The sequence below is a fragment of the Panthera tigris genome, chromosome E2 (assembly GCF_018350195.1).
Source record: "Panthera tigris isolate Pti1 chromosome E2, P.tigris_Pti1_mat1.1, whole genome shotgun sequence".
Classification (NCBI taxonomy): domain Eukaryota; kingdom Metazoa; phylum Chordata; class Mammalia; order Carnivora; family Felidae; genus Panthera; species Panthera tigris.
In genome coordinates this window covers 8,242,929-8,264,187 of record NC_056674.1, presented here as the reverse complement: position 1 = coordinate 8,264,187, position 21,259 = coordinate 8,242,929, and the positions used below count along the sequence as shown (strand labels likewise).

At 59.3% G+C, this 21,259-nt stretch overlaps 2 protein-coding genes across 5 annotated transcripts; one reads left to right on the top strand and one right to left on the bottom strand.

Annotated features, from left to right (window-relative positions):
* Positions 1-359: 359 nt before the first annotated feature.
* Positions 360-8,760, bottom strand: AKT1S1 (AKT1 substrate 1). Of its 3 annotated transcripts, none has more exons than XM_042970503.1 (5): positions 8,540-8,760; positions 4,202-4,587; positions 3,069-3,146; positions 2,817-2,986; positions 360-1,427 (listed from the first exon to the last, which is right to left on the bottom strand). In XM_042970503.1, the coding sequence occupies exons 2-5, from the start codon at positions 4,578-4,580 to the stop codon at positions 1,284-1,286; spliced, it is 771 nt and encodes a 256-aa protein (XP_042826437.1). In that variant the 5' UTR covers positions 4,581-4,587; positions 8,540-8,760; the 3' UTR covers positions 360-1,283. The 3 variants fall into 3 exon arrangements, with proteins under 3 accessions (XP_042826437.1, XP_042826435.1, XP_042826438.1); XM_042970501.1 differs by lacking the exon at positions 8,540-8,760 and adding an exon at positions 7,882-7,934; XM_042970504.1 differs by lacking the exon at positions 8,540-8,760 and adding an exon at positions 7,413-7,875.
* TBC1D17 (TBC1 domain family member 17) lies at positions 8,650-21,178 on the top strand. 2 transcript variants are annotated; one of them, XM_042970480.1, is made up of 18 exons: positions 8,650-8,705; positions 8,913-9,047; positions 9,328-9,426; positions 9,657-9,731; positions 13,811-13,934; positions 14,648-14,855; positions 15,279-15,390; positions 15,501-15,659; positions 15,990-16,118; positions 16,214-16,317; positions 17,145-17,239; positions 17,673-17,789; positions 17,893-17,993; positions 18,073-18,172; positions 19,412-19,509; positions 19,670-19,786; positions 20,281-20,367; positions 20,458-21,178. In XM_042970480.1, the coding sequence occupies exons 2-18, from the start codon at positions 9,027-9,029 to the stop codon at positions 20,674-20,676; spliced, it is 1,965 nt and encodes a 654-aa protein (XP_042826414.1). In that variant the 5' UTR covers positions 8,650-8,705; positions 8,913-9,026; the 3' UTR covers positions 20,677-21,178. The 2 variants fall into 2 exon arrangements, with proteins under 2 accessions (XP_042826414.1, XP_042826413.1); XM_042970479.1 differs by lacking the exon at positions 8,650-8,705 and having other exon boundaries at positions 8,825-9,047.
* Positions 21,179-21,259: the final 81 nt, after the last annotated feature.

The window sequence follows — 21,259 nt, the reverse complement described above, 5'->3', positions numbered from 1 at the left end:
GTGGTCTGATGGGAGATGAAATTACAGGTTCACTGGACCCCGCCTAGACTTGGGATCGGGTGCCAATTTCAGCTCTGTCAGGCAGAAAACTCCCGGCCTCAAGTGGAGGTTCCTGGTTTTGCTGGGGTCTATGTGGACTCAGAACACTGATTCCTTAAAGACTATTCACATTCCAACATTCATCTCCCTGAAGAGTGGGGATCTATGGTCACACAAGGCTGGAATCCCCACTCCCACCCTGTGAATCTTTTATCTGTAAAAACTCCCAGCTTTGCACTGAAAATCCATGAAATGCTGCTCATTCGGCTTCAGGAAATGTTTGTTGAATGAACACAACACACTTTGTACTCATTTGCCAGAGGTAAAATTCTTTAATCTCAGACCACCCCTCCCAACTCCCAATCCCCACCCCCGACTCTCTCCCCCACACAAGGGCCGGAGAGCGAGGGCCCCTGCCCCCCACCTTGGGCGGACGAAGGCCCTTTAAGGCACCTGTGGGGGTGGGGGAGAGGGGCGGGAGCTGGTGCCGTCCGGGCTGCAAGGACGGACTTCGATTGGCAGGCTGTTGTGGGATGATACCAATGAGAGGGTATCAGACGCAGGGACAGAATTGGGCCATCCCTGGGAGGGGGCAGAGGGACACTTGGTCGGGACTAGGTCAAAAACAACCCCAGTCCCAGTAGTGTAAAGAACGTAAATTTAAGGCCGCAGGCCAATCCTGGGCACAGGAGGAAGGTTTGGCCACGCCCTCAGGACGCTGGAGCCAATCGGGCGGGACAGCCCAGAAAGGGTGGGATGGCGACTCCGCGAGATTGGTCAAGCCCTTTGGGTTCGAGCCAATCAAATGTAGGAGCTTCCCATCTCTAGGCCGAAATGGCTTGCCACTTCCCAATCCTGTGGCTTGGCTTTTCGCTTTCGACCAATGCCGCGCGAGCAAAGCCCTTGTCGCTAGGCAAAAAACAACAGTTGACCCATTTTTGGGCTTAAAACTGGCCGCCCCGATCAGGGAGCGAGCTAATCCCTTCATCGAAAGAATCTGTCGCAGGGCAGAGAAAGCGGCGACAGACCCAATCGAGAAACTAGATAGGTCCCGCTCCTCGGCGCGTGAGGGGATCGCGGGCTGGAAGGATGGCGGGGATTGGCAGGGAGGGGGCAATCCCGGGGCCCGGGCGACCTGGAAGGTCGGTCCCAGGTCTGACTCGGATTGGCCGGCCCAGGGGGCGGGGCAGGGGTGTAGTGTGGAGCGGAGCGGACGCTGGGCCGGGAAGCTCTTTGCTTGGGCCTCAGTATTTCCGCTTCAGCTTCTGGAAGTCGCTGGTGTTGAGCCGCGGCCGCGGCAGGTCCCCGAAGACCTGGGTGTCCTCGGCCTCCCGCAGCACCAGCGCGCGCATGCTCGCCGCGATGCGGTCCAGGTCCGGCGAGGAGGGCTGCGGAACGGGGGTGGGGTCAGCGCCCGCTGCGGCCCCGCCTCTTCGGCGCCACGCCCCGGCCCAACGCTTCTCGCCTGTTAGGAAGGCCCTTCCCCCCTCCCCCAGTCTTGCTCCATGTGGGATCCTTCCACCCAACTCAAACACCACCTCCTCCAAGAAGCCTTCCTGCCCCTCTCCTCCTCCCCTTCTTGGCCTGACTCCACGCGCAAGAACTACTTGTCCCATCGCCGTTCTAGTTCCTTATACAATGGAAGTGCTGCTTGTCTGCTGACCATCAAGGCTGTGTGCGCCCAGAGAGTGTCATGTCTAAGGATTTGGGGTGGGCTTGGCATCGAGTCATGTAACAATCAGGCCTCCGCCACCGACAAGCTGTCAACGGGCATTTCATCTCCCGAGGCTTCTCTCTCCCCTTTAAAACATAGGGATGATGACAGAGTCTGAGACCATCAGCCCAGTGACTGCTCAAGAGCCCTGAGCCATCACGTTGCCGGCGCTGTAAGGAAAGGACCCCTTTTCGTGTTGGCCTCCACCTGGGAGGGGCCCTGTCATCCTGTCCCCCAGCAACTAGTGCAATCTCCCGTGTGGCCCGAACCCTTGAGCTGGGCCTGGCTTCCAGCAGAACAGGAGAGGCCACAGGCAGAAGCTGCACGAGAGCCCCTCCGGAGTCCAGCCCGGCACCCCCACCCTCAGGCCTCAAATGTCAGTTCACTGGGTTTCCACCAGTGGCAACAAGGACAGCAACAGCGGATGGATGCTGCCAGTGAGTCGACGAGGACTCTGAGAGGCACACGGGGAGGGGGCCCAAGGGACCCAGGGCCTCCTGCCTTGTGGCCTGTAACTCCTTTCCAAAAGGAAGCTGGGTTCCAATCCCAGCTCTGTCCCTCACAAGTTGAGGTCCCAAGGAAGTCACATACACTCCCCGTGTGTCAGGGAAGTTCGGGGATGGATGGTGAGGGTCCATCCAGGCCAGCCCAGGGATACCACGTGTACAACCGTGTGGGAGAAACAGAGGAAGTGGGCGAGAGGGAAATGCCAGGAGGAGCCAGAAATATGCAGGGTGGGGACAGTAGGTGATCTGACCCCTCTGAGCCTCAGTTTCTCCTTCTGGAGGGGATACCAAAGTACTGGTACCTTGCCTGGAGCAGGTATTCTGTAAATAAAGCTATTCCTAGAAACCGGAAAAGACTTTCCCTACAAGGCACTGGGGTACATTATAAGGCTGCAATAGTTAAAAAATTTTAGGGCTCTGGCCCCAAAACTTGCCTCATGAGGTGGAGGGGAGGATCAACCCTATGAAATGTGCCATCCATGCCTGAGGGCTTCCTGGAGGAAGTGACTCTGAGTCTTTCCCTCCACCCTCCTTCCCTTTTCCCCTCTGCCCCTCACCGGCCCATTCTCCTCATCCGACGATCGTGCTTCTGTCCTCTTCTCCTTGAAGGCCCAGACGGGCACGGACACGGGCAGGGACTTGGCATACTGCTGTGTGGGCAGGGCTGAGGCCGGGGGCACTGAGTAGGCTGGGGGGCCAGCAGGGGTCTCCTCGCTCAGGCTGCCATCTGGGGGAGAGGGTGGACTTCAGCCTCTGTCCCTGCCTTCATCCCAGCAGCCCTGGGCATGGGGACAGCCTGGGACACTTACCATCTGTGCTCTCAGGGTCCGACTCACAGAACGGGGGCAGGTCCTGGAGTGTGGCATCCTCGTCCATCACAAAGAGCCCTGTGGACGGTGTTAGTGGCCCGGGCCGGCTCGACTCCAGCCACTGCGATCACCTCCCCCCCCCCCCCCCCCCCCCCCCCCCCCCCCCCCCCCGCATCGGCCAGGCCCTTGCGAGCCTCAGGGCTTCTGGAATTATTCCCTCTGCCTCAAACACCCTTGCCCCGGTTATCTTCCAGGTCATCAGCAGAAACAAATCCAGTTTCTATCTGTTACACCCTCGGGTGAAAACAACTGGCTGGATAAACATGAAATCTCTTAAGATCTGTTTGGGCTGAACTGGCTCAAAAAACAGACTGAGAAAAATAGGAGACGATTATGAGCCTGTTTGACAAATGGGGACCAGGAGGCACAGAGAAGTTATATCATTGCCCAAAGTTCCGTAGCTAATAATCGTGTCAGCAGGATTTGAACCCAGGCCACCGGGCTCTAGAGTCTGTGCCCTTAACCCTATGCAGGCTGTCTCCAGCAACAATGAAGAAGCAAGCGTTAGCAGTAAGCAGTTGCTGAGTAGTAGTAAGTCCTATTGCTGAGCCCCCCCACAAACTCCTAATCACTCTTCAAAGCCCTAATGTTACAGGCCAGTCTCTTTGAAGTCCAACCTCCAAATTACCCCCCAAAACACACAGCTGCATTTTCCCTCGGCCTCTCTAAGCTATTGCCTGCATCCCTGACTCCTATCTTTGTTCTCACAAGCATGTGGCGCCCCAGGTTTGGAAAGAACTCCTGTGCTGCTCAAGCTCCCAGCTCAGGTCCCAACCCTATGGCCTCCACGGGGCACTGCCTCACATCGGGACCACCAACTTCTTGGCCGGGCCAGGAGTCCCTCAAGAAAAGGGCCTGGACTGGCTCTGCGTCTGTCTAGCACCTCCCACCACGGGGCTGGCGCCAGGTAACATGTAAGGAAACTGAGGCCCAGAGATGGGGACTGACCCGCTCAAGGTCTCCCGGCAAGTCAGCCAGGGCTCAGAGACAAGCAAGTCCCACCTCCCCAGGAAAACCTACCTTGGAGGCGACTTGCCGAGCCAAGAGCCACCCCAGCCCCTGCCCCCTCTCACCTCCGTTATCGCTGACGCCCAGCCGCTCCCCCGAGGTCTCGGTCTCTGTCGGCTCGTCCTCATCTTCCTCATCCTCCTCCCTGGCCAGGGTGGGCCGAGGTGGGCTCCGTGCGGGGCTGGGTGGCTGCGGTGCTGGTGGGGGCGCGGGGGGCCTGGCGGCAGCGGCGGCCCTATGGGCCAGGGCGATGTCGTGGAGGCAGCGGCGGGCGGCCTCTGCCAGGGCCCCCCGGCCGTGGGCTGCATAGGCACAGGGACCCGGGCGGGGCGGTGGGGGCGGCGCGGCGGTCAGCAGCACCAGCTCCGTGCCTGTCCGGGCCCGGAAACGCTCAGCGGCCCCCACCACCGCCTCCCACAGCTCCTCGGGGCGCCCCGACGCCATCCACGCCCTGCAGGGCAGAGCAGGACAGAGAGCTGAGGCTCCGCTGATGGCTGATGGCGCAGTCTACACCCGGCCCTGTGTGTCCACCTGTCCCTAGAGGCCACGCCCATCCCTCCCAGCCACCTTGTCCCTGCTGAGCTCAGCTTCTTCCGCAAAGCCCGCTACTCCCCCAGATTTCCTCCCCACCCGGATCTCCTGGTACCATCCTCAACCCTCCGGCCCCATCCCTCCTGCCCCACCCTGTCCCCACAGCCTTGGGCCCTCCTTTTGGCCCTGCCTTGTCCGACCTGGGAACCAACTGCCACACGTGACTAAGGAGTACTTGACAGGTGGCGGGTCCAGAGCGAGAGGGGCCATGGGTGTGAGATCCGCACTGGATTTTTGAAGGCTTAGCACAAAAAAGTAGGGTGTCTAACATCTCACTGGCAGGTCTGCTGTTGATGACACGTTGAGATGATGACGTGTTAGCCATAATGGCTAAACAAGACATATGCCGAAAGCGGATCTTATGTTTTCTTTTTACGGTTTTAATGTGGCTTATAGAAGATTTGAAACTATATGCTTGGCCTGCGTTCTTTGCCCAATGGACCACCACTGCAGCCTCTTCCTGAACCTCTTAGCCTCCAGTTCGGCCAGCACACGGCCCCCTGGGGGTCCTTCCCCACTGGAAGAGCCCCTGCCCCGCCCCAGCAGCCCCAGGACAAGGTCACGGCCCCTCAACCTGGCCCTGCGCTCAGCATCACAGCCTTCCAAGACTTCTGAGGCCTTCAGTCAAGGTGGTCCCCCTACACCTGGATGGCCTGCCTTCCAGTTACTAGTCAACATTTCTCTCACTCTAGTGTGGAAAGAGCTTTCCCTCGCCCCTAGATCGGGTCAGTCCCCCCACTTTGGGCTCCTACAATGGCGGAGAGTCCCCCATTGTAGCACATAGCCCTCTGGGGAGCCTGCAGCCTTCATCTCTGAGGCACCAGCCTTGCCCTGCACATGGCAGGCCTCGGAGAGCGGGGGCTGAGCAGAAAATGGTGTGCGAGACGCTCTCTGTGCCTAGATTTCCATCCGCAAAGTTTTGTACTTCCTAAGACTGTCCTGGCAATTCCTCCGGAAGTCTTCCCTGGCCCCCAGGATGGATCAGATGGCTTCTCTAGACCCACAGTGCCCTGGGCTACCTCCATTATAGCTCACTGTCACTTGAGCTTGTGACCCTTGTACCTCTGCTGCCTCCTCCATCAGACTGTGAGCTCCCCAAGCTCGAGGACGCAGGACAGGCCTCCCCTAAGCAGACAAGCTGCTGGCTGCATCCCCTTATGAGATGGAAAGAGCAAGTAGTTGGGGCGCCTGGCTGGCTGAACTGGAAGAGCATGTGACTCTTGATCCCGGGGTCACAAGTTTGAGCCCCACACTGGGTGTAGAGACTACTTAAATAAACTTAAAAAAAAAAAAAAAAAAAAAGCAAGGGGACTGGCTGTCTGCCATCGCAAACCTGCTGTGTGACCCTGGACCACTCACTGGCCCTCTCTCTGCCTCATTTTCTTCTTCCTATAAACCACAGTGGGGGAGCCAGGGCTGCTGGGAAGCTGAGGGGCCTCTTCAGGGAGGTAGGGGGCACCCCATCACTGGAGGAATTCAAGCACAGTTCTAGTCCAGCCTGCCAAGGTCTTCTGTAGCTGGATTTCAATTCGCAGGCCCTTTTCAACGCATAATCACTTAAGCCATTGTTTGAAAAGCAGCGACTAAGTGTATGGAGTCTGCACCTGTCAATTCACCTCCTACCTGATCCACTAAGGTGGGAGCGGTTCCCTCACAAATGAGACAGCCCCGGCTCGTGGGCCACAAAGCCCTTGTTGGAAGCCACGTGCAGCGAGAACAGCCAGCACCATTCCGGACACGCCCCACGGCAAATTCACCCTGCACTTCCCATCCGCCAGGCGGGGGTTCAGGGGTGCAAGCGTGTCATCCCAGCCTCTCCCCCACCCCACGAGGGAGGGGGCTGCTATCAACCCGCTTCACGGTGGCAAACTGAGGGCCAGGGAGATTCATAGAGTCAGAGGGCTGGATCCCGAGCCCGTCCTTCATCTCGGATGCCAGCCTGCCTTCCTTGCCAGGGAAAGTTTAGGATCTCCTAGTCCCGGTGGGGAAAGTGAGGCCCAGGGAGCCTAACGGTCTCACAGCGACTCCTGGGGTCACCCTTAGCTGGTGGAGGACACCAAGGCTCAGAGCAGGGAAATGACTGGTCCAAGGTCACACAGCCTGGCAGTGCTAAGCCTGGGGCTCTCGTGTCCCCAGGACATCAGGATTAAACTCTTCGTCCTAGATCTTAGAGCAGTTTTAGGATTGGAAAGAGTGAAATGGGGGTGAGTGGGCGTGAGGGTCCCCCTTCACACTGTGAAGAGGCGGCCTGGGCAAAAATGAGAAGAGTAACTCACACCTCTCTGCCAAGGCCTGCGGGCTCTCTGAGGCTGGTTACCCAAAAGCAGGGTGGCCAAGACCAGAGGAGACTCCACCCTTTCAGCTGCTGGAGAGTCCTCTATCCTCTAAGGCGCGGAGAGATGGACGGAGGGTCCCCAACCCCCAAGACTGCAGAGTTTAAGATGGGGGAGAGGAGATGAGACTTGTCCCCCACAGGAGGGGGAGGGGAGGGCTAAGGTAACTGGCCTCCTAGGATGAGATGAGATGAACTGAGGAAAAGAACTCTAGGTACAGGTGAGGAAAGAGGCCGAGTCCCCCAAGGAATGAGGGATGCTAGTGAAGCCCCCTTCCAACCACCTGTCAAACTACGAGTGCCCCCCTGCCCGAAAGTGGGAGAAACTCGAGGATGCCCCCTCACCCCCCTACCCCGCGTAGCCGGGGACAAGGTGAACGTCTGGGCTCTTTCTCGACCTCTCCGAGACCTTCCCACCTCGCCCGAGGGTCCAGGGAAGAGCCACTTCTCTAGGAAGAAAACAGGAAATCCCGCCCAGGTGGGGGCCAGGACCGGAAGTCCCGCCTTTGGACGGGTGAGGGGCGCCCCAAGTCCCCCCGGGCAACCCCCAGACCCTGTGGACATGGTCCACGACCAAGGCAAGGACCCTTGTGGGTCTGGAGACCGTATGAGAAGGCTGTCTAGGTTTTGCCTTGGGTCAGACACAACGGTTCCCGCGGGCGACCCCTTTCCAGCGCTCAGCGTAGGGTCGCTGGGCGACCTCTGCCCTCTGATCTACGCAGGCCATACCCCTCCCACGAGTGGCTCGCCCTCCCAGCGCCCCTCTCCTCCGGACGGCCAAATCCTCCCCACACCGCGGTTCACAACGCCGCCTCCACTCACGTGCCCGAAGCCAGCATGGCCGGCCCGGCGCCGTCGCCGCCCTCAAAAGACATGGCGGCGCCTCACGTCACTTCCGCGTGGTTGGCCCTCCTCCACTATGCACACTCCGCCTCCCATATCGGGGCCGCCCGAAACCAAAATGGCCACGGGGACATCACCGGGTCACAGCGGGGCAATGGCGACAGCACGGTGCCCATAAGAAAGATGGCGAAAGAAAGGCTTCAGCTTGCTCGGAAACAAGCCAAACCATTTCGATTTGCCCCCAAGAAATACGGCCGTCGGCATATGCACACTCAAGGCGTCAGTAAACTAAGGCCAGCGACTTGATGCCCCTCACCCATTGTCAACCTCTTCCACAGAAGTAGAGAAAAGGCATGCCCGTTAATGACATGGCAGGCCAGCCTGGCATCACTTGCCCAAAATGTACATGGACTCTCCCTCCAACCTATTCCCCCTTCAGCACCAAGGCTGGTAAAGATCCAATATGGTAGCCCTTTTTGCTTCGGTTTGCCAGGATTCAATATGGCTGCCTAGACTGCTTTCTCGCGACGGTGACTCAGGAATTCGACTAGGACCGCTTCGTTCCCGCGAATAAGGACGGCTTCATCCCGTTAACCCAAGTCCCTCAGCACCTCTTCTGACGCACACCTTCTCTCACCTTCTTTTCTTTTATCCGTTTCTTTTCCAGGACCTCACTGTCGTGCCCCTCAGAGAGATGAGAGTGCCCCGCATTAACATGGCCGCAGCTGACCGGCTTTGCCTGTGCCCTCGAGCAAAATGGCATCTCTTTAGCTTCAATGCCAGTATACAATATGGAGAAAGAAGTAGGTGTTTCGGAGACGGCTTGAGAGAAGGGGTGGAGCCCTTGGATCCTCCCCCTTGTTTACTTCGCGGTCAGGAGAGCAGCACTGCGTCTGCGCACTCTCGCTGGGCTGCTCTACCTTCAGCGTTTGCGCCATGTGACTTAAGCCCTCGTGGTTCAAGTTCAGTCACCCGATTCTGAAAGATGGTTACATCCACTCCTGTTCTAGAACAGGCAAGGGCGCTACCACTGTCCAGGCTTCAGGGGAGTCTCCTATCCGGATGTGACAGCACGATGACCCGGAAAGGGAGAGGACCTGGGTAGTGGGACCTCGGCCGCGGCTATGGAGGGAGCCGGCTACAAGGTAAGCACCGAGGACGCATTCTTTCCCTTCTGTGGTTGCGAGACGCCGCCCTCCGGTGGTCGGCTTCGCCCCAAGACTCTGCCGGGGCTCTGGGAGCCCGGCTGAGCCTTAGCAAACACATCATTCCTTTATAAATGCGCTGTCACCCTCCCCTCCGCTGCCCTAGGCGAGACCCTTACCTTATGGCCCCGCCCCCTGAGCGGCTGGACCCCTCCCAGGCCCCGCCCCCTGGGCGTCTACCTGCGCTTGGGCCCCGCCCCTCACTGGTTCCTGTCCCCAGGTGGTGTTTGAGAAGGGTGGCGTGTACCTGCACACCAGTGCCAAGAAGCACCAAGACCCGGACTCCCTCATCGCTGGCGTCATCCGCGTTGTGGAGAAGGTGGGCCGCGAGGCAGCGGGGCTCGGGCAGGCCCAGAGCGGGATGGAGGCCGCATCTGTAGGCGTATGGTCTGGAGGTCACGATGGGGCTTTAGGAAGGCAGGGGGTGCGGACTGGAGGGAGAGAAGGGGCTTTGTAAGTCTGGGGGGTCCAGACTGGGGAAGAAGTTTGGAAATACGGTTTGGGGAGATTGGAGGGCAGCACTTCTAAACTCCTCTCTCCTTTCCTCAGGACAGTGATGTCCTCCTGCAGTGGGTTCCTGTAGAGGAGGCTGGAGATTCCACCCAGATTCTCTTCGCCAAGAAGGTAGGCTTTTCTCTCTTCTCCACTTGCTTTTTCCAGGTTTCCGCGGTAGAAGATATCTGAAGGACCTGGGTTCAGTCCCAGACTAACTCTTAGATCCTGTGTGACCCTGCTTGGGATCTAGGTTCTCTTTGCCCCTTGGTTTCCTCCCCTCTGTGAAATGGGGCTGAAGATGCCCATTCAAAAGAAAGCAGACACTGAGATTTGTGGCCATGGGGACAGCTGCCCTCTCATCCCCTTTGCTCTTTGGGAGAGCCCTGCCAGAATGCAAGAGGACAACACAGCCTGTGGATTCGGGTTCCGTGGCCTCTCAGCCTACAAGAACTTGAAAGGGTGTGGCGTTTCCCCTCGGGCATGTCTGCCGTCCGTGTCCAGAGAGGAAACTGAACGTGACCAAGGCGACTCGCCCACTTACCAGTACTCCTTCTTACCCCGGGTACCAGACTTTGCCCTTCTCGTTATTACAGACTCCTGAGGCTTTCTGTCACCAGGTTCTGTGCTGGGACCGGAGATGAGTCTCAATCAGACCCTGCCTTAGTCCCCGCCCCCACTGTATTTAGGGGAACTGAGGCACAATGATTGGGAGCCCTGTTTGCAAAGTCAGAAAGCTAGGAGGTGTTGGAACTTGAGTTTGAACCCAGACTCTGATTCCAGAGCCCTGCCCATTTCCGGAGGAAGCAGACATTGGCACCGGAACCCTAAGAAGGAGGACGGGGCAAGAAAGTATTTCAGGGATGGTAGGAGAAAGAGTATTTCAGGATACGGGAGGGAATGAGATGCCCGTGTAGAGGGTTTTGCCGGGAAGGTAGTTCGACGTGAAATGCCCGACTGAGAAGTTTGGGCTGCGTTCTAGGGGCCCTGGGGGAAACATCGGGGGAGAAGGGTGTGGGTGTGGAAAGTTTCCATGGGAAACCATGTGGGGGGTGGGCAGAAGGTCTCAATGGAGGGAGACTGGAGGCTGGGAGGCCAGGGAGAGGTTATTGTGTTGGGCCAGGGAGAAAGAATGAAGCCTGACCTGGGGCAGTGGAGCTTTGAATAACCTAGTGTGGGAGCATTACAAGTGGCGATTCCAGGAATCCGTTGTGGGATCTGGCTTCCGGGGGTTGAGGAAGAACCAGCCAGGATTCTGCATTTTTCATCAGCCTCACGGGCGGTCTGAGTGCCTTTCTTGAAAATGTTGCTGTTCTCCTTGGCAGTCTTACTTTTGACCCACAGAAACTCACTGAGACGGGTTTCAGCAGAAAAGGCACAGGTGCATACAGCGTATTAATCCAAGGAACACAACATCTGGCCGACAACAAATTAAGCCGACGAGTTTATTTCTCTTGTTTCACAAGACTGCCAAAGACGAATGGGGCTACGGGCCGTGGCTGGTGACCCTGGGGCCTGGATCGGTGAGACCAGACCACGCTTGCCCTGGTCACCTTTAAATGGCTGCTTGAGCTGAGCCCCTGCATCTGCTTTTTAAGGCAGAGAAGAGGGGGGCAGGCAGGGTGCCATTCACATCTGTCTTTCTCGATCTCCCACAAACTCTCGGCATCAGTTAGCAGTTATATTTGGCTACGTGGGATAGAAATGGAAATAACAGTGGCTTCAGCTAGATAGAAGCTCATACCTCTCCAGCTGAAAAGGCCAGAAGACGGCGGGTCCTTTCCATCTTTGCTCTGCCATCCCCAGCACACGGGATGCATCCTCACGGCTGCCTTGTGGTCCAAAGAGGCTGCTGGAGCGCCAGCCTTTTTGGCTCTTTTTGCTCACTCTATATGTGTGCTGCAGGTTGGCCAAGGAGCTCTGTTCGTCACGATTACTCGGGGAGGCGTGCTGCTAGAGTGGCTGTCTTAGAAGCCACCGTTCCTTGTGGCAGAGGGAGAGTTCTTCCCCGGCATTTCAGCAGTCCATCCTGGAGACATCCCAGCCCCTTGGTCAGGACTAGCTGCATGGCTCCATCCAGCCAGTAGAGTTCAGCGAACAGTGATCCTGCTGTGTGCCCAAGGAGTAGAGAGCTGCAAACATTCGCAGACGGCAGCACTGACTCTCGTTGTCATGTAAACGTCGAAACATCAAATTCATCTCACAAGACACGCAGGGCAGGGATGGCTTTGCCAGGGCTGGTTCAGCAGCCTTGTGGATGGGTGTCTCTGACTCCCTTCTGGCCCTGGTTGGCTGCCACAGCTACAGACACCATGTTCTCCATCAACGGCACCCAAAGGCTGTTCTAAATGGGGTGTTCATCCCTGTACGTGCCTTTTTTAAATCAGGGATTTCTCTTTACATTCCCCACAGGTGTCATTTCAGCTCCCACTGGCCAGAGTTGGGTCCCTACGGCCACTCAGAGCCACAGGGAAGGCTGGGAAAGGAAACATGGGGAGGTTTTAACTTCTGTCGTGGGAGGGGCTCCGTCAGCCTGGAGGGAGCAGCGGAAATGGCTTTTGGGTGGATCCACTGTCTGTGTCCTTCCAACAGGGTCCCATCACGCAGGGTTTCATCGTAGGAGGCACAAAACACCAGTTACTTTCAGCAGGGAAGGATTAAAGGCCACCCTCCTGCTGGCAGGGAGAGGCCTGTAGAGTTTTTTCAAAGGCTGATAGAACGGGACTGACCCTGCAGAACTGACCTGCCAGGGGAGCTGCCGCCACTGCCAAAATGAGGGAGCGGGGAGAGATCATCCTGGGAGCGGTCCCTACCACCAGCTGCCACCCAAGGGCAGGAAGCTGCTTGGGCCCTACAAGGCTAGTACCTGGCACTGGGAGACTGAGCTAGCCACCACCTCTACCCTAGTCGCCTCTCTGTGTGTGGGGAAAACAGGAGTCTTCTTCGTCAGCCAAACACAGCCAGCGCAGCCAGAAGTTGCCTTTGCCTCGCTTCTGCTTTCCGGTAGCCTCTGTCTTGCGTCCTGACCTCTAGCTGCAGACGAGCCAGGGAAATGTAGTTTTCGCCTTCCAACCTCTGCCTGACAGGAAGGCATACCGTCCTGTGAAGGGACTCCCCTCCCCTCCCTGTCCTTCCCCATGGCCCGCGGCCAGCACCATCGGCCGGGACTGCACTGTGACCCTCAGCACGGCCCTCACCTGCACTGCTTACCCAAATCCGCCAGCAGGCCCCACGCAGGGCACTTTACTTGTTTTCATAACAACCTGTGAGTTGCCTCTTTTATTGAGGTAAAATTCACTTACGATAAAGCACATGGTTACAGAAGAACTTAAGTTCTTAAAGTACAGAGGCGAGCGTTTCTCTGTTCGCAAAGTCTTGGCAGTTGTCACTACTGTCTAAGTCCAGGACATTTCGTCACCCCCCCACCCCCCCGCCCCGTCCCAGAGAAACCCTGCACCCGTTGGCCCCTGCTCCCCATCCTCTCCTCCCCCAGCCTCTGGCAACCAGTAATCCGTCTCTCTGGCTTGGCCTTTCCTGGACGTGGTGTATAAACGGAGCCCCACGCATTTTGCTCATGCGTCGGTTGGGTTGTTTCCCCTTTGGGGCTGTTATGAATAATCCTGCTCTGAGCGTTTGTGCGTTCAAGTGTGGACGCTTGGTTTCATTTCTCTTGGGTATACGCCTGGGAGTAGAACCGCTGGGGTGTATGGTACTTGTACATTTAACCTTTTGAGGAACTTCCAGGTTTTTCCGCGGCAGCTCCTTCCATTTACGTTCCCGGGGCAGTATATGCGGTTCCATTTTTTTCTACCAGTGCTTCTCTTAACCGGTCTTTTTAATCCTCACCGTCCTGGTGAGTGTGAAGGGTACCTGATGGTGGCTTTGATTTGAGTTGCCCCGGTGACTACCGGCTACTTAACTTTAAGCACTGTGCCCTCCGGTAGTCGGCGGGCGGAGGGCACAGTCCCGGGCGTTCTCTGTGCTCCCCCGTGTGGTGGTGCTTGGGTTAGAGCCACCAGGAGATTGGCTTTGAGTCCTGGCCCTATCCCGGTCCCTGGCAGCACCGGGTGACTCTGGGCAAGTATTGTGCCCCCTCTCTGCCTCAGTTGCCCTATTTGTTCAACGGGGCCGCCTTCCAGGGCAGCCTCACAGCTCGGATCTGGAAGTCCTGAATCTACAGCCCCTCGCTCTCTTTATCTTCCTACCCCAAGGATGTGAGTGGGGGTGACGCCTGCACCTCTGAGGAGGAACCGACCTTTGACCCCGGCTACGAACCCGACTGGGCTGTCATCAGCACTGTGCGGCCACAGCCCCGCCACTCAGAGCCCACTAGAGGTAGGCTGAGCCGGTGCCCCTGAGGGGCAGGTGGAGACACAGCTTACCCTCCGCGGTCATGGCTCCATAGGCTTTGCTGGTCACAGTCAAGATGGCCTTCCAGTCTCAGGAGAATGGATCGGGTGCAGGACTGTCCCCGGTCCAGGTCCAGCCTGGCAGGGTCCCCGGGGCTTCCCACCTTGCTCATCTCACTGGGCTCCCTCCCTCATCGGCTGTGGGGGTGGACAGCTGTAGAGTCACAGGGTGATTTGGGCTATCCTGGAGTTCAACAGGGTGCTGGGGGCCCCAGAGGAGGCATCTGGCCCCTCTGGGGAGTAGAAAAGCCTTCTGGGAAGAGGTGATGCCAGCCTCTGGCTCTGGGGGCGGGGCGGGGGGGCGACACCTGGGAGTTTTCTCCCCAGCAGAGAGAGCAGCCGTGCAAGGCCAGAGGCACAGGGCATCGGGTGTATTTAGGAAACTCGAGCTGTGGCCTGAGTGTGGGGTCTGGAGAACGAACTGGAGACAAGACGGGCAGGGGGTAGACCCGAGGGGCCTGCCACCAGCTCGAGGAACACAGCCGTCACCCTGAGAGCCGAGGGAGGTTCCGGAGCAAGCCCGCGGTGGGCGTTTCCGAGGAGACAGGAGGTGACCCAGGGCTCCCAGAGGGCTCCTGGGAGATGTGTGTGCTGCCTCGGGCTCCCTGCGCCCGTTCCCAACACGTCTCTCTTCTCCAGGTGCAGAGCCCAGCTCTCCCCGGGGCTCCTGGGCCTTCTCGGTGAGTCTGGGGGAGCTCAAGTCCATCCGCCGGTCTAAGCCAGGTCTCAGCTGGGCCTACCTGGTCCTGGTGACCCAGGCCGGAGGCTCCCTGCCCGCACTACACTTTCACCGCGGGGGTACACGCGCCCTCCTCCGTGTCCTCAGCCGCTACCTGCTGTTGGCCAGGTGAGCCTTCCTCCAGCACCGGCCTTTGTGCCCGGGGCCCGGCCCCTCGGGGCTGTGAAAGAAACAGACTGCTTTAAAGGCAGGAAAGGGGGAATCCACTGGTGCGTGTAACCGCAAAGCCAAAGGGTAGTTTGGTTTCAGGCAGGACCCGGGCCCTGGAACATTAGGAAGAATTGCTCTCTTTGCGTCAGAGCTGGTATCACTCTCTGGGGGCCCCTGCAGGCCTGGCCTAGCGGCCCCGGTGACAGAAGCGGTTCCTTCTCCAGCGGCATCCTGGAGCCGCCTCTCACCGGCCAGCCCTGGGTCGTGTGCCCACCCCCGGGGTCCAGCTGAGGCGAGGGCCTCCCCAAGGGCAGCTGGGCCGCTGTAGCTGGAAGCGGGAGGGAACCCACCCAGTGTGTCACCGCACCTGCCCCTCCCCAGCTCCCCGCAGGACTCCCGCCTCTACCTTGTCTTCCCCCACGACTCCTCGGCCCTCTCCAGCTCCTTCCACCACCTCCAGCTCTTTGACCAGGACAGCTCCAACGTGGTGTCCGTGAGTGTCGCGGTGCCGGGCTGGGCCGCTGTGGGCAGGGAGGGGTGGACGCCTTGGTGGGCGGGGCAGGGTGGGGTGGAGCCGTGACCGCCCTCTGGCCCTGTCCACAGCGCTTCCTCCAGGACCCCTACTCCACCACCTTCGGCGGCTTCTCCCGTGTGACCAACTTCTTCCGGGGAGCCCTGCAGCCACACCCAGAGGGGGCCTCCCCCGACCTTCCTCCACCGCCCGATGACGAGCCCGAGCCTGGGTTCGAGGTCATCTCCTGTGTGAGTATCAGGTGGACCCTGCTGTGTTTTGGCCGTCACCTTGGCGGGCGACCACATTTCCTTGGGTCCCCTTTTCCACAATAACGGGGACGACAGAGCACCACTCTCACCAGATCGTGTGAGTGACCTCGAGGAAAACGCTTATAGCCTGTGACGCTCGGGGAGGACCTTCCTGACACGGAGGGTGACTTTGGCGCTGGCCCGGGGAAGGAGATGCTCCCCACCCTGAATGTTAACTGTCCGTGGAGCTAAGGAGGGCTCTGAGCTGCCGTGCAGGTGGCCTGCGGAGGATGGGTGAGGCCCTGAGCTCACTTGCCTTGTGTCTCGCAGGTGGAGCTGGGCCCGCGGCCAGCTGTGGAGCGGGCACCTCCGGTCACAGAGGAGGAGTGGGCCCACCATGTGGGCCCCGAGGGCCGCCTTCAGCAAGTCCCCATGCTGAAGGCCCGGATCTTCTCGGGGGTAAGGCGCCGGGTGGGTGGGCAGAGGACCGGGGAGGGCCAGCCGGCGGCCAGGGGGAGGCTCCTCTGAGCGGCGGGCCCCGCTCTCTCCCCCAGGGTCTGAGCCCCGGCCTGAGACGCGAAGCTTGGAAGTTCCTCCTGGGGTACCTCAGCTGGGAGGGCTCAGCCGAGGAGCACAAGGCCCACGTGCGCAAGAAAACGTGAGTGAGGGGCGCCTGGGGGGCTCCGTCAGTTAGGTATCTGACTCTTGGTTTTGGCTCGGGTCATGATCTCACGGTTCGCGGGTTCGAGCCCCACATCAGGCTCTGTGCCGGCAGCACGGAGCCTGCCTATGATTCTCTCTCACCTCCTTTCTCTGCTTCTCCCTCGCTCACAATCTCAAAATAAATAAACTTAAAAAAAAAAAAAGAAAGAAAACACGAGCGAGAAACTATGGGCCTGCCGCCCCCCGCCCTCCCCAGCTCCCACCCCCCAAGTTGAACATATCCCCCTATCACGGCACGGCACCTGATACATCACAGATGCACAGGTAGGCTGGCTCCCGAAAGGTCAGTCAAGAGCCTGGCACGTGCGGGCACCGGCCCTGGCACAGGGAGACGGTGGTGGGCAGGCCGGTCCATCTCCCATGTCCATCGCTGTTCCATTCCAAGACCATAACGTTGCCGCCATCAGCACTCTGTGGCGGTCCTCCTAACCCCATGGGCCCAGTTCTCCTCCTTCCTGGTACATACTGTGACCCCACTGTGTATGTCCTGGTCCCTGCCCCAGTGCTCTCTGTCCAGTGGGGATGACAGACTTGGAACAAAAGCCTGCAACAGGGCCGGGGGGGGTGCCTGGTTGGTCCAGACTGTAGAGCGTGCGACTCTCGATCTTGAGGTCGTGAGTTTGAGCCCCACGTCGGGTGTAGAGTTCACAAGGCTGTTGTGTGTTGTGAGACATGTCAGAAAGGGGAAGCACGGGGACAGGGGCGAGGGCGACTGGGTGGCTTGCGTCGTGGCCTTGTGTGACCCCTCTCCGGGCCCCTCAGGGATGAGTATTTCCGAATGAAGCTGCAGTGGAAATCTGTGAGCCCCGAGCAGGAGCGGAGGAACTCACTGCTGCACGGTTACCGCAGCCTCATCGGTGGGTCGCGGGGCCGGGGCTGGGGCGGGGAGATGGGAAACGGCAGGGAGAGGACAGGGGAGCCCCCTACCTTCCCAAGAAAAGGGATGAGGTTATCTGCAGTGAGGAGATGGGGAGTAGGGGAAGGGAGCCAGACTCCTTGGGCTCAGCCTGCCGTCTGCGTACCGTCAGGCCTTGGCGAGTGGTTTTGCCTCCTTGGGCCTCAGTTTCCCACCTGTGGATGGCTCAGTGACTGTTGGTGGCTGGGAGGATGCAGCGACCTGGCCAAGCATGAAGCAGGGCGCCTCACGTGAGAGCGCCCGAGACGGTTTCTGGACCGACTCACACCTGCCCGGGGTCTGTGGAAGGGAGGAGCGGGGGCTGGTGCCCACAGCCAGCAGGGATGGGCCCCCACAGCCTCGTCACTTTGGCATCCCGCGCCCTGTCTCCGCAGAGAGAGACGTGAGCCGTACCGACAGGACCAACAAGTTCTACGAGGGTCCTGAGAACCCAGGGCTGGGCCTGCTGAACGACATCCTCCTCACCTACTGCATGTACCACTTCGACCTCGGTGCGACGCCGGCCCGGGGAGGGGTTGGGGGTCCGGCCTTCCCTTGGGGAGGGGGGCGGGGTGCTGAGGGCCTAGGCCGGGCCCTGACCTCGTGTTCCCCCAGGCTACGTCCAGGGCATGAGTGACCTCCTCTCCCCGATCCTCTACGTCATTCAGAATGAGGTGGATGCCTTCTGGTGTTTCTGTGGCTTCATGGAGCTCGTGGTGAGGCCCCACGCGGGCATGGGAGACAGGCCCCTCCAGGACCGGGGTCTGGCTCCTCATCTCGCCGTCCCTCCTGCAGCACGGGAACTTCGAGGAGAGTCAGGAGACGATGAAGCGGCAGCTCGGGCAGCTCCTGCTGCTCCTGAGGGTGCTGGACCCGTCGCTCTGCGATTTCCTGGGTAGGCGTCCCAGCGGGCGGTCAGTGGGTGGCGGGGCCACAGACGGTGTCCGGGACATTTGGTCCTGATCCAAACGAGAGAAATGTCTCCCCGCATAACCCAGAACCCAAAATTTACGCAGGATTGCCCTTGGGAGCAAACCTCCCCACAGGCGCAGACGCATCCACGCTCCCGTGTGCCCCCCCCCCCCCCCCCCCCCCCCCCCCCCCCCCCCCCCCCCGCTCCCCAAGCCCCTTACTTCGCAGATGGAAGGGGTGGGGGCTGGGCGCGGCTGCTAGCACTTCGTCCCTCCACCCACCTTGAACCAGGATTGCAAACTGGTTGTCGGGGCTCCCGGGGCTGGGCCCGCTGCATTCCGGCCTCAAAATTATTCTTCGTTGCTTGTTGGATGTAAAAAATGCAGGGAATCCCGATAAGGAAAGTCAAAGCTGCTGTCGATAATATGGTTCTTTCTGAACGCCGGTGACGCAGGTGACGATGAGTTAAGTTCTTTAGGGGCGTTTCCTCACTGACGTTAGGGTGGCCCTGGGGGAGGGAGCTATTGCCAAGATCGCCTCACCAAAGAGGAGGCAATCCAGGAAAGCACAGGCCACTTCCGGGGGCGCCTGGACACTAGCTGCCGGACCAGGTGTTGTGTCTGCCTTAAGTGCCTACAAGACTAGATCTCCCCTGACCTGCCGGACGAGTCAGTTATTGGCAGTTTCTCATCATAATGACCATAGTCGGGATGATTATTTTAGGTTAAATCCCAAGAAGTGAAATTGTATTCAGGGCAGGAGATAGTTTCACGGCTTTTGAAATGTTTGTTCCCGTCACTGCTTTCCTGGAAGTTTTTACCAACTTTTTTTTTGCTAGCCGAGTACACATGTGTCACACGAGTGTCACACGAGCGTCCCGTTTCCTCACGCCTCCACCAGCATTGGGTATTGGTACCTTTTATTTTTTTCCTCGAGTGCACACTGCACCCCTTTTATGTGAAGGTGGGAAACGGGACTGGCTCACCTCATCTGGAGTCTGGAAGGTTCCTGCGGACACAGAGCATTCCTGGCTCGCTGCTGAAGCCTCCCCATGCTGGGCATAAGCTCCTTGCCTAGACTGGTGGAGATTCTTACGACCGAGATAACTTCTTAGAGTCGCAGTCTGACCACCGTGCACACTGTAAATGAGAATGGGGTTGGAACGGCTTTGGGGCTTGCTCTTTGCTCAGCACCTCCCCTCCCCACCACTGTCTTCCTCCAGACTCCCAGGACTCTGGCTCTCTCTGCTTCTGCTTCCGGTGGCTGCTCATCTGGTTCAAGAGAGAATTCCCCTTCCCGGACGTCCTTCGGCTGTGGGAGGTGGGCCCCCCAGTTTGGGTCGGTGGGTGAACAGGAAGGAGAAATAGGTCAGCAACCCCAGGCTGGGAGGTTGTGGGGGGGAAGTGGGCAGGGGTGAGGCAGACCTGGGTGGGACCTCAGGCAGAGACTGCGCGGTGACTCCTCCCTCTGGCCCTCCCAGGTGCTGTGGACGGGGCTCCCTGGCCCCAATCTGCACCTGTTGGTGGCCTGTGCCATTCTGGACATGGAACGGGACACCCTCATGCTTTCTGGCTTCGGCTCCAATGAGATCCTCAAGGTGAGGCCTTGGCTCCTTCCCAGTCCTCCCCTTCTCCCTGCCAGTCCTGACCTGCGTAAGCGTTTCAAGGCAGCTCAGGTGTGAACTCCGCAGAGGCTGGTGCTGTGCCCATGCCACACTTTGCCTTGGGGTAGCAACTACTCAAAACAGGATTGTGGGAAGTGCGGTTGGCTAAGCTGTGAGCACCATGGCCGTGACATCGGGCTGTTTTCCCTACCCCATCCTATCCCTGGCTGCCAGCAGCACCCTTATGGGGTGCGGCCAGCACGTGAGGGGGGACCTACCCCTTCCCTATCACGTTAATGCACGACAGGGCCATAGGGGTGGAGCTCAGTGCCCTTTCCCTTCACTGTACTTGCATCTGGCAAGCGGCCCCCATTTCCCCAGTCTGTCTTTCTTCCATTGTGTCCCCAGCCAGAGGCACGGAATGGGCGCTGGGGCGGTGGCGGTTGAGGGCCCGTAGGCCGGCAGGCCTGATCCACCCCTTCCCACAGCACATCAACGAGCTGACCATGAAGCTGAGCGTGGAGGACGTGCTGACGCGGGCCGAGGCCCTCTACCGGCAGCTGACCGCCTGCCCGGTGAGCCCCCGCCTTCTGCCAACACCCCTCCCTGCCCCGCCGCCCCCGGTAAAACCACTGACTTTTCGCTCCCACCTGCCGACTTTGCAGGAGCTGCCCCACAACGTGCAGGAGGTCTTGGGTCTGGTGCCACCCACAGAGCCCCACAGCCCCTCGCCCCCTGCCTCCCCACTGCCTCTGTCGCCCACCCGGGCCCCACCGGCCCCACCGCCCCCCGAGGACACAGCCCCGCAGCCGGACAGCAGCCTGGAGATCCTGCCGGAGGAGGAGGAAGAGGAGGGGGAGGAAGAGGAAAGCGTGAAGTCTTAACCCTCCCGGCCGGCCTGCCCGGCACAAGCACTTTATCCAGATCGCAGAGGCTGGGGAGGAAGTGTGCGAAGAGGGCGGGCCTCCCCACCGTACCTCCCGCGGCTCCTAAAGAGCCCATCTCATTAAACTGACACTTCCCGTGTCCAGCTGGCCTCGTGTAGGTGAAGGAGGCGGCTATCTTGGCGTGGACCTGGATGGGGAGGGGGTGGTGGCCTTGCTGCTCTGCTGACGCCTGATCACGCGGTCCCGACCCAGCCAATGAGACGTCAGAGGAGGCCTTTGGGGGGCTCGTGGAGGTAGGGCTATTGTTAGCCGCCTGGATTTGGGGCTTTTGGAGGAATGAGGAGGAAGTGCTGGGGTATGGCCGCCACCCGGTAGCTTTGCGGGGACACGTCCGGGACATAACCGAGATGGAAGGGCCTGCAGAGCTGTTGAGACACTCTAGGGACTCTGCCCACCAGCTTCTTGTTACATGAAAACAATAAACTCGTGTTTAACCCACTGCCTGCTGGGCTATTACTGACATCAGGGCTCCTCTGTTTGGTGACAGCCGGAGTGGGCACCGTGATTACCATCTACCAGC